Genomic DNA, 17,609 nt, shown 5'->3' with positions numbered 1-17,609 from the left:
TTAAATCAAGAGGCATTTAACATCTATAATGTCCTACTTTTGGTGATGCTGAGTTGGGTGTAATTGTTCTCAGCTTGATCCATCCGTTATAAGTTCTCCATTCATATATCACCTCATGATTTTATCATCCACTTACGATCCTTGTATAGATCTACTATTTCGTTAGATGCTTCACATTGGTGATTTTTCTAATTATATCACTGCCCTTCTACATTTATTAGCTATAATTCTTCTATTACAAGAAACTTTCTCTTCTTAACTATTTTGTTACTTGAAATCAGGAAAGATGGGATTAATGATTTATTTTCCCCTCTTTGTCAGTTTTCAGAGTATGCTCTGTAGCAAAAGAGTCATTATGAACTAAGGGCTCTTTTTATATTTGATATATTTTAATGTATTACAGTCATTACTCATTTTATTGCTCATATTGACCCATTAGTGTCCCTGTTAGTTTTTGATAACTTCTTTGGTTTCTGACACCAAATGTTCCAGGCTCATTCGTGCATGTCCTTTCCCAAGTATGGAACCAATCATTTCTGCAAGGAACTCTTTTTTTTTTTTTTCTTTTTTTTAATGGGAAACAGTATTTAGAAACAGCAGGTTGAGTTGCTAGCTTTTCATTACTATTGGATTGTCATCATTTTAGGCATTTTAGGCATTACCTCATTGATCAGAGGTAAGCAGCACATATGTTCTTTTTAAAGAAAAAATCATGAATTTGTACTGATGATACAAATTTAAATGTAAGGTTTTTTCTTTTTTTTTAACTTAGCTACTCTGATTTTACACTTGTGTCATTACTCTTAAATCTTGGTTCCCAACCATAGTAACAGTGGTAAAAAGAAAGTAACTTTTTACTTTCTTCTCATATATATGAGAATTTCAAAATTGCAGATATCAATATTAATGACTGAATATAATTTGTTTTCTTTGTGGATCTTTTTGCCCTTAGTATATGTCCCGCTAGGTAGATGGAACCAAAATATTGTGTGGAATATATACTGGGTTTTTTAGTTTATCTTTTCATTGTTCTTTCTGGGGAGGGGTATACTTTATTATATTTTAATATATAATATTTTAAATGATATATAATACATTTAAAATTATAATTTTTAATTTTATATTTAATATAATATTCTTATACTTTCTTTTTTATTCTTACTGTAAAGGTATATATTATAAACATGGTTTTGCATTAATTTTCTCTTAATGATACAGTCTGGAGATCACTTCTTAGCATTTAGAGATTATCATTCCTTTAAACAGCTGCATAGTAATCTATTGTGTGGGTTACCGTGACTTAGCATAATTCCTTAATTTCATACTGATTCAATCTTTCAGTCCTAAGGAAATACTTTCATGTGGCAAAATTTGGTGTGAGAATTTAATATGATAAAATATTTTTTAAATATTGAAATTTATTTCTTTATAGTATCCTTAAACTAGTAATCAAGAGTTAAACAACAGTTTTCATGAAGTGAATTATGCTCTCTTAAGCACCCTGATTTATATTTAAACCTTAACTATTTTTGATGAAGATTCTTTTAAATTTATTACAAACTAACCATTCTTTAACATAATTGGAATGTTTTCATTATTGTATTTATTCTAATCTGTGCTTTTCAGTTTTTCTGTGTCTTTCCTGAATTAAGTATTTGTCAATCTTATATGCCCAAGTCAGTGCAGCTCTCGTGTAAAGATTTTTTCTTTAATTAATTTTTCAGTTATTTTATTAAAGTATAGGTGAAGGCTTTACCTCTGCTCTTTCAGGGCCTCAGCTCACATACAGGGAAGTCAAATTTATAGAAAGCCTCATATTAACAAGAATGGTGTCTCACTTCCTGTTTACTGGACTAAAAAATTTTTTTGTATTGAAGTATAGTTGATTTCCAGTATTTTGTTGGTTTCAGGTATACACAGAGTGATTCAATTATATGTTTCAGATTATATTCCATTGATATTGAATATAATGATATTGAATATAATTCAATATCATATATGATATTAATATTGAATATGATATTGAATATATCATATGATATATTATATGATATTGAATATAATTCCCTGTGCTTTATAGCAAATCCTTATTTCTTATTGACTAAAATTTTTTAAATTGAGAAAAAATACATCTGTGTCTTTATCTGACATTTTGCTATTATAATTTTTACAATATGTAGTTGATTATTCCTTTATTAATAGTAATATTTTCTCTTGAATCAGATGTTCTGCCTTACTCAATACGGGTCCTCTTGGAAGCTGCTGTGCGAAATTGTGATGGCTTTTTAATGAAAAAGGAAGATGTTATGAACATTTTAGACTGGAAAACCAAACAAAGCAATGTTGAAGTGCCCTTTTTCCCTGCCCGTGTTCTTCTTCAAGATTTTACGTGAGTAGTAGGATTATTTTTCATGATGAATTTTTAGAGTGTTTTCTTTCTAGAATCATACTCCCAGATGTCTCTTAATTGGGAAGATTAGTTTATAAATTTTAAAATTTACCTTTTCTAAACTAAAGCAGTTTGTCATACTTGTGAAGTAAGTCAGACAGAGCAGGAGAAATATCATGACATCCCTTATAAGTGGACTCTAAAAAGAAAGGATACAAATGAACTTAGAAGCAGACTCAGCAGACTTAGAGAACAAACTTATAGTTGCTAAGGGGAAGAGATAGTGAGTTTGGGATGGACATGTGCACACTGCCATATTTGAGATGCATAATCAATAAGGACCTACTGTATCGCACATGGAACTCTGCCCAATGTTATGTGTAAGCTGGATGAGGGAAATTTGGGGGAGAATGGACACACACACACACACACACACACACACACACACACACACACACACACACACACACACACATCCCTTCACTGTTCACTCCATTGCTAATCAGCTATATTCCAATGCTAAATAAAAAGTTTTTAAAAAAAATCAGACGCTTGTTTTCCTGTAGCCATTTATTTTAAAAACTACTTCTACCTAACTGCCTACTTGTCATCCCAATAGGCTGCTCAGACTTAATATATCCTAAATGTCATTGCCCAGCCCTCTCATTTACTTCTTTTCAAGTTTTTTCTATCATAGTGAATGATGCTGTTTAGAGCAAAAATCTAGAAGTTAACCTTGCTTCCTCTCTTTCCTTCATACATAATCCAGTCTATCAGTAGGTTCTGTGAGCTCTGCCTTTGAAGTACACATCCTGAATCCAAATGCTTTTTACCATCTCCACCTCCGTTGTTCTGATTCTAACCCCATTCTCACTTACCTGGACTATGACTATAATAGTCTCTGAACAGGTATCCCTGCTTCTACACTTGGAATGGATAGTTTTATCTTTTCGCAGTAGATGAAGTGACTTGGCTAAAAAATGTTGATAAAGGTCATATCATTCCTCCATTCTCCACACACTTAGAATAAAGTCAGAAGTCTTTACCATAGCTTGAAGGACTTTGCCTAATTTAGGTGTCCAAGGATTATTTATTGGAAGACTTAACCATTAGCTGAGTTTTGAAGGAGGCGTAGGAGTTAGCTAGACAAATAAGAACATCTTCTTCACCCACTGGCCGAATCTGGTTAGTATGCTACTTCTCTGTGTGTGCTGCTACTGTAGTACTTACGGTACTCCTCTGTAATTGCTACTGTATCTTTCCTACAAATTCCTTGAGAACAGTTACTCTCCCTTATTTATTTAGCCTTGTACCATTGGTGTTTAGCACCTCGAAGTCATTTGGTAAACGCTTGTTATATAGTTGGCTGGAGATATGTATGCAGATACAGATCTATCTGTAGATTCCTATGTTCAGTGAATAACTTTGGAGACAAGGCACTGGGAGTGAAGGGGCTGGAGCTGGGGTAAAGGGGTGGGATATCTTAAAATTCATGACAAGAGAAAGGACTCCACCAGCAGTTTCCTTGAAGTTCCCTTATGTCTCTAAGAATCATCTGTTGTATTATCCTTGGCACATTACCTTTTAGCACTCAAGTTCTCAGATAGTATTTAATATTCTCATTAAACTAGGCTACATATAACTTTGGATACATTATCACACATGAATGCAAACTAAAAGGATACTTTTTAAATTTAAAAATGAATAAATGCATATTGGTTACTTGAGCATATATAAAAGAAGACTTAGAAGTTAATTGTTCTTTATTTTTTAGTGGAATACCGGCAATGGTGGATTTTGCTGCTATGAGGGAGGCAGTGAAAACTCTTGGAGGTGACCCTAAGAAAGTCCATCCTGCCTGTCCGACAGATCTCACGGTTGACCATTCCTTGCAAATTGACTTCAACAAATGGTACTTTAATACAGATATTTATAAAAACAGACATGCAAATTGACTGCCAGCCAGTCCACTAGGAGTATATGGTATAGAGGAAAGGGAATAGAGATAATTTGTGCCAGAGTAAAGTTTGCAACATTTAGTACTGACTAATATACAAAAAGAAAAACTGGTGAAAATTGATGTATCAGTGAAATTTATGTTTAACTAAGTCTGAGTTTAAAGTGATTTTCTTCTTTGTATATTTTGCTGCCATTTTTATAGAAATGTATAAGCCTGGAACCTGCTTTTCAGAGTGGGTATCTGAATAAAGCCTTCATTTCCTTTTTGATTTTTAATTTCCCTTCCAGAGAGACTCTAAAGATATGAGCCATGGATGTCTTTAATTATATTAAATTGGTGATTGGAAACACTGAGCTTACTACAGTTGTATTTTCCTTCCACTGAAATAAATTTTCTTATATTTAAATGATCCTTTTGATCAAAGTCAAACTAGCGAAATGATTATGTTTTCATGCACCAGTTTATTTAGTTTCCCTGGAGTAATGGAATAAGAAAGTTTATTAAAACTTTTGCTATAGGTTAAACTCTAGCTCTGAGCGTCTTTTAAGTTGTTAGATGGGGGAAAAGATCAATTTCGCTACTTGCCAAAAGTTACTGTAGGAAAATGATTTTAATGGGCACTTAGAATTATTTTTTTAATCATCATAAATTAACTCCCCTCCTTCTTTTTGTAATCTGAGATTTGCTTTTGAAACCTGATTTAAATGGTACTTTAACCTTTGAATTAACATTCAGTTGTTACTTCCAGATAGCATTGCTGGTGTATGCTTTTTGAAGCACTGAATTTCTTTCGCTTTTAAATGGTTTTATTTTGTCTCTTTTTTTTGGAATGATAGTGCAATACAGAATGCTCCAAATCCTGGAGGTGGTGACCTACAGAAAGCAGGAAAGCTCTCTCCACTTAGAGTGCAGCCTAAGAAGCTTCCCTGCAGAGGCCAGGCTACCTGCCGAGGATCGTGTGATTCTGGAGAACTAGGCCGAAACTCAGGAAAATTTTCTTCGCAGATTGAAAACACACCCATCCTATGTCCTTTTCATTTGCAACCAGTGCCTGAGTATGAGATGTTTTTTAAAATATTTGTTAGTGCCAAGTTATTTTTCAGTTTTCCTTCTCCTAATTCCAGTTACATTGCCTTCATATTCATTGTGCTTCCTGTTGTATTGAAAGAAGCAAAGATAATTAAAATTGTAGTCTCCAAATACCGTAATCTTTCTGTTTCTTCAGAAGAAAACTTTAAGAATTTTCTTAAAATATATTTAATTTTATAACTAATGTAGGCAGAGAAATATCTTGAGCTGAGTTTGTTATTTTAGTGAATTTATACCATTCATTCACATGCTCATTATTCATTCACATTTCTTTTGTAGAAATCCCTACTTATATTTTTAGCTTTATTTTCCTTCTAGGAAATTTCTTATTCTCTGTTTTAAGAATATTATCATTATCACATGTCACAGACTTAATGAGCTGTTTTAGATAAGCAGTTTCCTAAATCGTACCATGGAAAGTAGTAAACCAGCCTGGAAAAGAATCCTATCCTTAAGAGTTCATTAAATTTCCTACTATGTAATTTTTTCAAAGTCATAAAAGCTGTGTGATGTGTTTTCATATACTATACAGTTTCTAAAGTCTTAAAGAGAGTTATGTTTGTCCCATTGTTATTATACTGTCAGATCTTTTAAAGGTTAGTTAAAGATAACTTAGACTTTTTCAGGTTTAAAAAATTTAGCAAATTTAATGTATAGGTTAAGGATATTATGAACACATATTTCATCATAAGTGCCAAATAGTAACATTTAAGTCACTTGTCCCTAAACTAGCTCTTTCAAGTTCTAGGTGGGTCTCTGTTTTGTGCTCAGTATTGTTATAAAACCTTGGGTTGTAAGTGACCTCAGGTGCTCTTCCTAAGAATTGAGTATAATCTGTGGGTCCTTTGCTATGTCAGTTCTATGTAAGTACTCTATTCCTCTTACCTAATTGTCCTGGTTTTTAGGGACTGTTGAACTTTTGAAATTGATGTCTCTTGTTTAGAAATTAATTTTCTGAAAAGGAAAATGTATGATTCAAAAAATCATGGATTTTTCTTGGTTATCTTTTTATAAATGGTATGAAGCCCTAAGGTGGTATGTTTTTATTTCTAAAAATCCAATCTGGTATAACATTTCTGTTTAATTTTGACTCTAAATTGCAAAATATTAAGACTGGATATTGTCTCTGGCTGTATGAAAATAGTAACTCTTTTCACGTGCTTTAATGCATCAATGAAGTATTCATTATAGACAGAAAATGGCGGGGTAGAGAGTTCAGAGCATACATCTGGCACTTGAAATCACTGCTTAATTTGGAGTCAGGTTATGAGCTAATAAATGTTTGTATGGTGCTTTGTAGCTTTCACGTACTATGGAAAGGTAAAAAAAATAATTGGAGTGACTCTAGAAAGCTTTGTTCCCTGAGGTCGTAAGAAAAATCTCATTAAGATGTGCTCAGATGATCACTCAGCAATGAATTATTAATCTTTGTTTTTAAAAAAGTTGACAATTAAACAACTATAATTATCTGGACCCTAGAGGACATGTATAATTTAGGTTATATTGATATTCTAGTCAACACTTAAATCACCAGCTGGCAGATGAAATAAACAACTTAAAGCTGTTAGAAATCATTTTTTTTTTTTTAATATCCATTAGATAAAAATAGCTTCCTAAAAATGGCAGTATGTTTACTGCTTGGCAGTGAATTGTTTTTATCTCTTAGTTTAAATAATTTATATAAAATATAATCTATGTAAACTAAACTGCAACTTTACATAAAGTCGACCCTTTCATTTGGGATGGGGTGAATACAAGATTTTTCCCAAAACTCTTTTTAAGCTTATAAAATGATGTTGTTTGTCACTGCCGCGTAGTGATAATCGATAATCATCTCCTAGTAAAAGTGGCATAAGCGTCAAGTGGGTGGAAACATACGTGCTTATTGTATATTCATTAAAGTAGCTACTCTGCTTTTTCCTTGCACTAGAAAATCCAACAAAACTTACCATGCTACTTTTAATATTTTAGTCAAACACAGCAATGCATATGAAGTACAGTTTGGGACACTGGTGTGGACATGGCTTAAATATTAAGTCCTTGCAATAGCTTTCTGATTTTATTTAAAGCAGAACTTCATTGTTGAAAATAATGATTCTGAAAAGTCTAGTAAATTACTATTCCTAGACTTTTAAAAACGTGTTTGTATGTAAGTACATAAGAATGAAGACTTAGAAACAAAGACAGCTCTTTTCTATAATACATACATTTAATGCCAGTTTTTTTTTCTGTTTAGACCTGAAACAGTATTAAAAAATCAAGAAGTAGAATTTGGCAGAAATCGAGAGAGGCTTCAATTTTTCAAGGTATAAATGATTTGGGGAAATTTTTTAATAGAAGTTTATAAAATATTGAAAGGTACAATTTTTTATATCTTTAGACCAGAAATTTTTAAATATTATCAGTAGAACCCTTTTTTACTTTTTTCCTTCAAATAAAATCTTAATCAGAAACCCTAGTATATAATAAAATATTAAAAACAGTGGCTCTAATTCAGGTGAACCTGCAGAGTCTTCTACTTGAGCCTTCCCCTTTTTCTCTCCCTGAGAATCCTTGGAACATAGTTGAAAGCTACTGTTTATCTGGACTGTTAGAACATTATTCTTTGACTTTGTTTGAATAATCTGCAAAATGAATACATGTAGGTTTAGTATCTGCATATTTGCTTTTATGTATTGTAAACTTTGACCATAATGAAATTGGTAAAATATTTTCCATGTCAATATTTATATGTTAATTGTGAACTGAATTCAGATATATGCTAACAGTTGATTTCTTAAATTTGAATAAAATATAGTGGAGTTCAAGAGTTTTTAAGAATGTGGCTGTAATCCCTCCTGGAACCGGAACGGCTCATCAAGTAAACTTAGAGTATTTGTCGAGAGTGGTTTTTGACGAGAAGGACCTCCTCTTCCCAGACAGTGTTGTTGGCACAGATTCTCATATAACCATGGTGAATGGTTTGGGGATTCTGGGGTGGGGTAAGTAAATGACTAAATACATTTAATTCTTTTGAGAGAGGATGTCAGGAACATTATAAAAGAACGTAAATAGCAGGGTCTTTATAGCCTATTTGAGGCTGTTTTTTCACCTGTAACAGTTAACAACAAAAATTAAATTCGAGTGTTTGTGGACAGTGTGGCGTAAGAGAGAATTTATGAAAAGAAAAGTGCACTGTGACCAGCACAGCACTACCATTTGTGGAGTGATTAGTGATGATGGTTGGTAAGATCCCCTGGAGAAAGGAATGGCAACCCACTCCAGTATCCTTGCCTAGAGAATTCCATGGCCAGAGGAGTCCAAGGGGCTGCAAAGAGCTGGACAGGACTGAGCGACAGACACTTCAACTTTTCCAATGATGATGATGTCTGTGAAGGCAGTGTGGTTACTCCTTTGTTGAAAGTCCTTCAAGTGGCTTTTCCTGGCCTTATTTATAAATCCAAATTTCTTCGTGTTTTTTATAGGGTCCTTGGCAACATGGTGCCCCTAGCCATTTACCCAAACACATCTTAAAGGCTTGTTGATTTCCCTGAGTAGGCTGTGCTCTCACACCTCATGGCTTTGTGCTCTTTCAGAGCACAGTTACTCTTTTACAGGTTTTTAAATTGTTGGCTTTTAGTGTCTTGAGGTTGACGGGGGCTGGGTTCTGTTCATATCTGTATCTTGAGCATAGTACAGTACCTAGCATTGTAGATACTAAGTGTTTTCTGAATTTAAAATAATGGTAAAAGTAAAATTTCTTCAGTCTTGTGAGTGAAGTCATTCTTTTGAGAGGACTTGAGTTTCATATCTACAATGCTAGCATTATAGCAATGTGTAAGGTACTGTGTTAAGACAAACTCGTGAGACACTAGAGATTTAGATATTGAAAAGATAACTTATCTTTAAAGGTGCCATACTCATATACCTGTGTTTATTACATTAGGGGTTGGAGGCATTGAAACAGAAGCAGTTATGCTTGGCCTGCCAGTTTCTCTTACTTTACCAGAGGTGGTTGGATGTGAATTAACTGGTTCATCGAATCCTTTTGTTACATCCATAGATGTTGTTCTTGGCATTACAAAGGTAAGCTAAAATTTTACTAACTGTATAACTCAGTGGACCTGATTTTGTTTTGTAAGTAGAAGAGCCCCATGAGAGCAGGTATTTCAGTTTATCACCTCATTCTCAGCACTCTGGTGGTGGTATTAGCTTTGTCATCGTAGTTGTCATCATAGTAATACTTTATACTGGTAAGTACAAAGCAGTTTGTTGTGTCATTGTTCGCTTGAAGTGTTAACTCATTTATTCTTCGTTACAAGCCTATGAGGTTGGTAGCGTTACTATCCTCATTTTAATTGTGAGACACAGTAAGTTTTCGTGACTTAACCAGAGGGTCATAGGGTTGAATATTAAGTATAGAGCAAGAATTCTAATCCAGGCAGTCAGGTTCTTCAGTCCATACTCTTAACCATTATGCCTTATAGCCTCAGTAAATACTTGTTGCCTACCTGAATTTTAAAAAATCACACTTGGGAAATGTCTAATTGCATCTCCTTTAATATTTAATTGAATCATTTGTCTTCTGGAAACTATTACTGTATTAGCTAGTACTAAAAATTATGGGTAAAAGTGTAATAGTGTCAAATTTTTCTATTGACTGTTTTAACATTTTTATAAAGTCACTTTTCCGTACACCTGAAACTAACACATTATAAATCGACTGTTTCAATATAAAAAGAAACTAAAATATTGTATAGAAACTTTTTCTCTGAACTTTTAAAATGTTGGCTGCATGCGTTTAATACATGTAATCTAGGGTTTCCTAAAGACAATAGTTTGTAACTCTCCACCCCAATTTCATTTTCACTAACTTTATTGTTATGATTAAGTCCCATTTCATTAAATGAGGGAACCTGGCAAATGTTCCAAATAGAATTCATATTTGGATCCCAGAGTCTCAGCATTTTTGGTTAGATTTCTGGGCTGAAGGCTTTTAGAATACTCCGCAGGGAAAGAAAACGGTATTGCCTCCTTCTCACCATTTAATATTGATCCTTCTTCCCTAATTAGAAAAAAAATTGACATCTTGCAGAAATGATTGATTCAGTGTATGGTAACAGAAGATCGAAAAGTTAAATTGAGAATTGAAGGATTATTCCTAAAGGAAAGGAATAGCCCATTATGTTTTTAGAAAAATCAATTCTTTTCCTTTGCATATCCTGAAAACTAATGCTGCTTTTTAGATTCCTCTGGCTATATTTTTTCTTAACAGTGTTACACATCTACTTTAGACATTTTTGCTTATTGATAATGAAAGTTAAATCTATATGTGTGTGTACCTTTTTGAGTGTTATGTCCCTTTTTTGAGGTCCTGTTCTAGTCATATCTTTATAGAATTGATCATTGTTTTTCAAAATGTATATTGTGGTACCTCATTAATTTGGTGAAAGCAGCATTTGACTTGGTATTTCTAATCTGTGTTGCTCTTATCATCAAAAATAGTGAAAATAAAAATCTTTCTTTTAGGGTCGAGTTTCTGCATCCATAAAAAAGTTAGGATTAAATGATCCTTAGCACTTCTAAAATGTTAGAACTTGATATTATTCATAGATTGAATGTTGTTTCATACTTAGTCATTGTCCTGGGCACACTCCCTGTACCATTATGCAACCATTTTACAATTCAGAAAAGGTGGGTAGCTGTTTTGGTTACTTAGTAATAAGAAAAATAATTTTAGAAGGAATTAAGTTTGAAGCCACATGTTAAATTCTATCAAAATGAAATTTACCTATAATTAATGATGCTCTAAATATTTGGACCAGTATTTGGGATTTGAAGAATCTTTATAGCAGTATCTAATTTTTAAAATTTAAATACACAGTTTCATCAGTATATTAATATTTCACTAAATCTAAGATGCCTTCATTGGCTAGAACTATTGTTTTCTGTGCTGCTAAGAAAAAAAAGAAGACTGCCAGTTAGCAGATACATAGTAGAGTCTATGGTATACCCTGATTTCAGAGACATTTTGAGTTTTCAAGCGCTTTTTTTTTAATCCTACTAGTAACTTTGGACCATTCTTCTATTGACTATTTGCCTTTAGCTGGAAAACCAGAGTGAGTTGATGTTTCATAAAAATAACGGAGGACCTCTTTCCTTAACTGTCACTAGTAATGGGTTAAAAATTAGATTTTGTGGTTTTCAGAGAATCCATGCTAATTTTGTATGTGTTTCTATCTATCTCTTTATATAGCATCTCAGGCAAGTAGGAGTGGCTGGAAAGTTTGTTGAGTTTTTTGGAAGTGGAGTTTCACAATTATCTATAGTAGATCGAACTACAATAGCAAACATGTGTCCAGAATATGGTGCTATCCTCAGCTTTTTCCCTGTTGACAATGTGACATTAAAACATTTAGAACATACAGGTAAGATGTAAGATCACTAGGAAATATTTTACAATAAATTACTACGTTGTACATGTTATTTAATGTTCATGATATGATCTTATTTTGAAATAGCAAGTTTGAAATAAACTGCACCAGATGTGCTTAAAGAGTGTTGTGTCCTTAAACTCTAGTCCACTGTGACTAGAGTCATTACAATTTAGAGAAATTATTCAAACTGCTGCTCTTTGCTTCACTTTTTCCACATAATAATGGATACCTCCACCCCGTTAGTGATCAGACGTTGCAGTTTAATGGAAGTCATGCTTTCCCACATTCACCGTGCTGTCTTCTACATCCAGGAAGAGAGGAGTCACAAGACAAGATTATTTGAGAACCAGTGCTCTCTCTAAAGAATAAGCAGCACTTAATTTTGTGAAAAACAACATAGGGTTACAGGTTCCAAATTCTTACTATAGCCTAATTGACTGGGAACTTTGACCACTCTTCTATTGACCATTTAATATAGGAAATACGTACAAAACAAGAATGTGTTGGTTTTATAAGACTCCTGTTCTTTAAAAGTTAGTCTGTTTATTTTTCAAGAGGTCATTACTAAACTGTTGATACTCATCTCTACTCATAAGTATATTGGGGAGATATGTTCTAGTATTCAGTTTGGGGGCGGATTGAATCAAATGGCAAAATGGATGGCTGGTCATTTGAAACCTTGGAGGGAATGGTCCTCATAGAATGTAGCGTTTTCTATAAACTGTTCTTTGGGTTGTAGAATGGTTCAAGAGAGAAATGCCTCATTCTTCACATTAATATGAGTTAATGTAGTAATGACTATCACTGAGTAACAAATTGTCCTAAAACTAGTGGCTTAAAACAGCAATAATCATTTATGCTGCATAGTTTCAGTGGGTTAGTAATTCAGACAGGGCACAGCCAGAATTGCTTGTCTCTGCTTCATGATGTCTGGAGCCTCAGCTGTAACACTTAAAAAACCAGGGCCAGAAATCCTGAAGGCTTGTTCACTTGCATGTCTGGCAGTGAATGCTAGCTGTCAGCTGGGAACTTGGCCGGGATTGTCAGCCAGAACACCCACATGTGGTTTCTGCATGTAATCTGGGCTTTCTCACATGGTGGCTTTTCAGGGGTTAGTAACCTGAGAGAGGAGGGTTGGGAGGGAGGAAGAGGGTGCATTAGCCAGCTAGAAATCACATTGCTTGCATTTGGGGAATGAACATATTTTCTGCCTCTGTCACATTGTAAGAGAACATATATCTTGGGATATAAATTGTTGTGGCAATAATTGGAAAATATAATCTACCACAGTTACTTTTCATCAGGCTTATGGATAACGACCAAAATATTTAATTAGAAGCTTTTATTCTTAACATCTAATTTATTTTAATTTTTGGAAGATCTTGTTAAATCTCTTTTCTCTCTAAAACTATTCTTTCATTTACTATTTTCTTTCATTTTGACTGGTACACTAATGTTTGTTGTTTAGGGAAAGTAATGAATTTCATCTTTCACGATGGATAGTAATTTATTATGTTCAATTTCATTGCTGGATTTTCTCTTGCAAACAGTATTTTTGTGAGTTTATATAACTGGCTCAGTATTTTTTATCTTCTGTGATGAATAGCTCTTTTTAAAAAATATTTATTTTTTTGGCTTTGGGGGATCTTAGTTACAGTGTGCAGGATCTTGAGTTGCAGTGTGCAGGATCTAGTTCCCTGACCAGGGATCAAACCTGGGCCCCGTGCATTGGGAGCACGGAGTTTTAGCTACTGGACCACCAAAGTGATTGAGTAACTTTTAAAAGGGGCTTCTGATATGTATTTTATAAAGTAGAGTTTTCATGAAGAGTAAAATTTTTGCTATTGTTATTATAAATTTGTAATATTATCAATATTGTAATTGTAATATTATCAATTTGTAAAGAAATCTTTTCTGAGTGCTTAGTTACAAGTAACATTTGTTTGTTAGTCATCATTAAAATTCAGCATCCTTATTCCCAAAGATTCAGAAATTCCTGACAGGATTTTTATTGTTTTAATCATCTTTTTAGGTTTTGACAAAGCCAAACTCGAGTCAATGGAAGCATACCTTAAAGCTGTGAAATTGTTTCGAGATGAGCAAGATAATTCAGGAGAACCTGAATATTCCCAGGTATCTACAAAATAACCCACCTAATAGTAGTTAAGACTGTAAATTCTAGAGCCTGTCCTCCTGGGTTTGAATCCCAGCTTTAAGACTTACCAGCTATGCGACCCTGGGTACTTTTTTTAGCTTGTTTGCCTCAGTTTCCTCATCTCTGAAATATGAAGATAGTATCTATCTCATAGGATTTTTAAGAGGTTAAATGCAAATTCATTATAACAGTTTTAAGAACATAGTAAGTACTCAATAAATGATAACTATTATTAACTGTCTAAGAAGATAGTTATATGGCCTTTAATGTTAAAGATATCTTTATAGTCTAAGCAAATGTTTCTCTGTTGGAAATTTCTATTGAGGTAGGTAGAATTTACTTGCAGGAAAGTTTTAATAAAATTCACTTTCTAAAAGTGTGTCAGGGATCTAAATCAGCTTGGTGTTATAATTGGTATGGTTAACTATTAAGCTCTTTTTTGTTGGGAAATCCATTGTCTTGTTTAGCTTTTTTTTTTCTTAATAAATAAATTTTTCTATCCAGCATTCAATATACCTCTATATATTATGTGACTAGGTATATTGAATGCTGGATAGACCCCATCGGAATTGAATTTGTGGGACAGTTGGGTAAATCTTTGAACTTCTTTGATTATTTTCTGGTCCCTTTCTGCCCTGTTTATTGACTCTAGTGCCTTGTCCACATTTTTTTTAAAGAGACATAATTAAAGGAAAATTTTTGGTAGTATAGTGAAATGGGATAAATTTGCCTATTAAAAAACTTGAGCATATGATAAGAAATAGAATTAAAATTCATCAGGATGTTCATTTCAAGAGAAATTCACATACTAAAAACACAGATTAGGATCGCCTGGGTCCGTGAAACAAAGGTGTAAAAAAAGCAGATGTTTCAGTTGTGATGAACAGAATAAACAGGGCTATTAAATAATGATGAAAGCCATAGTGAAGAGAAACTTAATTTGAATTTATTATACCGAATGAAATGTAAGTTGGAAAATGGTAGAAATACCGGAAGATATTAAACAGAAACCTAGCTGGGAGGTGGGATTTTTATAAAATATGACTCTTTTTTTTTTTTTAAACCAAGGAATAAAAACATGGTCTGCAGGCGCCTGGCTAGCTAGACACACTAGAACCAGGATTAGCAAATCCCTTTTTCTATTATCCCCCCAGCACCCTCTGTAGACCAGACTTAACATTATGCAAGCTGAGAACAGAAAAATGTTTACCAAGGCTACCCATGTTATCACAGAGTAGGCAAAGGATGAATTTGGGGATCAGAAACAATAAAGTGACAGCTGGTGCAAGCATCTACTTTATCATAAGGCATCTGTGAAGACAGTGTTATCTTTGTGGGGGGAAAAACATTTGAGAAACAAAAATTTTTATGTAGACCATACAGTTGGTGTTGCAGTAGTTTGCATACTGGTCTACTAGTTTTTTAGCAAATGTTTATATATTTCATAAATTAGGTTTTAATGTATTTATTTCTTGGGAGTGTATGTCATCATTAAAACAAATATGAATATACTTGTTCTGCTTCAGAAAGCAGTATTCAAGTTGGAATCTGTACTAATGAATTCTAATTCCTTTTCTCCTTCTCTCTCATTTCCTAGGTGATCCAGATTAATCTGAATTCAATAGTTCCATCTGTCAGTGGTCCAAAGAGACCTCAGGATAGAGTTGCTTTGACAGATATGAAAAGTGATTTCCAAGCTTGCTTAAATGAAAAGGTAGATTACCTTATTTGTCAGTACACTTTGTGCTAAGTAGTCAGGAATTAGCAGGATGATCTATGAACTCAATCTACTGCTATATTTTTATATATTATGGCACACAGTAGCAGCTCACTCTTCCTCTGTCCAAAATGTAAGTCAGACATCTCATGAGGGTTCCCAGATTTCACTTTAGGACCAGAGGTTGATTGGGTGTATTTAAATAAAAAATTTCAATTAATTAAAAACTGAGTTTCTTAGTCACTATAGCCTCATGTAGCTATGGCTTTTGTATTGGACATTCAAATAACAATTGAATATTTATATCATCACAGAAAGTTCCATTGGGCAGCAGTGCTCTAGACTTTTTATGATTTCCCAGACTAGGAAAAAACTACTATTTTGTTGTAATGACTGTCTTAAGTCTGGTAAAATAACTGAATACCAGGTGACCTCTGACTTTTGGGGTTTGTACTTTCTGTCTTAAGAATCACAGCTTTAATCTTGTCACTTTCTCTATTCTGAGAACTAATAGTTGGCTTTATTTTCAGAGCCTCTTGTAATTTCTTGATTTTCTTCCCTTTTTTTTTGTGGAAAATACTCAACTTTACAGGAATAAAATAGTGTAATGAATTCCCATGTACCTCCCTTAAACAATTACCATCTTGCCTCATCTGTTCTACACACCTATAGACATAAGGATCTTTTAAAGCAAATCTTCAAGGCCATTTTCAACAAAGAAAAAATGTTTACCATCTTTTGAGAATTCCTGTTAATTAGGAATGAATAAAGAACAGCAAAGCCAAATAAAAGCTGGGTCCTGAGTAGTTGGCTGGACTCACTCAGTAGATAAAAGCTTAGGAATACCACCAGACTCCTGTCACGATTATTCAAATTAATGCTTCAACTGGATTATAACTACTGAAAATCACGGACCTTCAGCATCACTCCCGAATAGTCAAAACTTGTCAGATATCAAGGATCTGCTGTATTTTCTACCCCTCTTTTTTTTCTATACCTATCAAGAATATTTAGTTTATATTTATGTGCAAATTTGTGTAGGTTGGATTTAAAGGCTTCCAAATTGCAGCTGAAAAGCAAAATGATATCGTCTCTATTCATTATGAAGGAAGTGAATATAAGCTGTCTCATGGATCTGTGGTCATTGCCGCCGTTATCAGTTGTACCAATAATTGCAATCCATCTGTCATGCTTGCTGCAGGTAGGTTGTGGTTTATATCCATACAGTTTTTGTTAGGTTCACATTCTGTTTCGTAGATTATGCATAAGTATAGGTGTCTTTTTGATTTTGTTTTCTTGAAGATGCTTTTCTTTTTTTTTATAATTTTTATCTATTTTTTTGGCTGTGCTGGGTCTTCACTGCTGCATGCAGACTTTGTCTAGTTGCAGTGAGCAGGGGCTACTCTAGTTTCAGTGCTCAGGCTTCTCATTACGGTGGCTTCTCTTGTGGAGCATGGTCTCTAGCGCGCAGGCTGAGCAGTTGTGGTGCACAGGCTTAGTTGCCCTGCAGCATGTGGTATCTTCCAGGACCAGGGATCAGCCCCATGTCTTCTGCATTAGCAGCTGGATTCTTAACCACTGGACCACCAGGGAAGTCCTCTGTGTTTGATTTTGAGAGCCTTTCTGAGGTTTTAATTAGGTCTAAAGGAGCCTAAGACTGATTTATGTTATTAATTTTATTTTTATTACAAAGACGGTAAATTTTCAAAATTGTAACTTATGTATCTGAGTTTTAGGTTGTATCTGCTTTTTCTATCAAATCTCTTGATAATCTACTAGACGTTTACCATAGCAGTGTGCTAGATTCCACTGAGATATAAAGGAAGTAAAAGATTATTGTCAAGGAATATAAAATCAACTATTGCATAGAACAGTTCACTAAT

At 33.7% G+C, this 17,609-nt stretch overlaps 1 protein-coding gene across 1 annotated transcript in view; it reads left to right on the top strand.

Moving 5' to 3' along the window:
- IREB2 (iron responsive element binding protein 2) overlaps positions 1-17,609 on the top strand; it is a 49,246-nt gene that overhangs the window by 15,265 nt on the left and 16,372 nt on the right. Inside the window, exons 3-12 of the mRNA XM_043489775.1 lie at positions 2,224-2,389; positions 4,164-4,301; positions 5,186-5,404; positions 7,675-7,744; positions 8,236-8,419; positions 9,364-9,503; positions 11,674-11,845; positions 13,887-13,987; positions 15,607-15,723; positions 16,768-16,927. Coding sequence (XP_043345710.1) covers positions 2,224-2,389; positions 4,164-4,301; positions 5,186-5,404; positions 7,675-7,744; positions 8,236-8,419; positions 9,364-9,503; positions 11,674-11,845; positions 13,887-13,987; positions 15,607-15,723; positions 16,768-16,927 — 1,467 coding nt within the window. The remainder of the gene's footprint in view (positions 1-2,223; positions 2,390-4,163; positions 4,302-5,185; positions 5,405-7,674; positions 7,745-8,235; positions 8,420-9,363; positions 9,504-11,673; positions 11,846-13,886; positions 13,988-15,606; positions 15,724-16,767; positions 16,928-17,609) is intronic.

The sequence above is a fragment of the Cervus canadensis genome, chromosome 17 (genome assembly GCF_019320065.1).
Source record: "Cervus canadensis isolate Bull #8, Minnesota chromosome 17, ASM1932006v1, whole genome shotgun sequence".
Lineage (NCBI taxonomy): Eukaryota > Metazoa > Chordata > Mammalia > Artiodactyla > Cervidae > Cervus > Cervus canadensis.
Note: the sequence above shows the minus strand (reverse complement) of the source record. Positions and strands in the feature narration are given on the sequence as shown.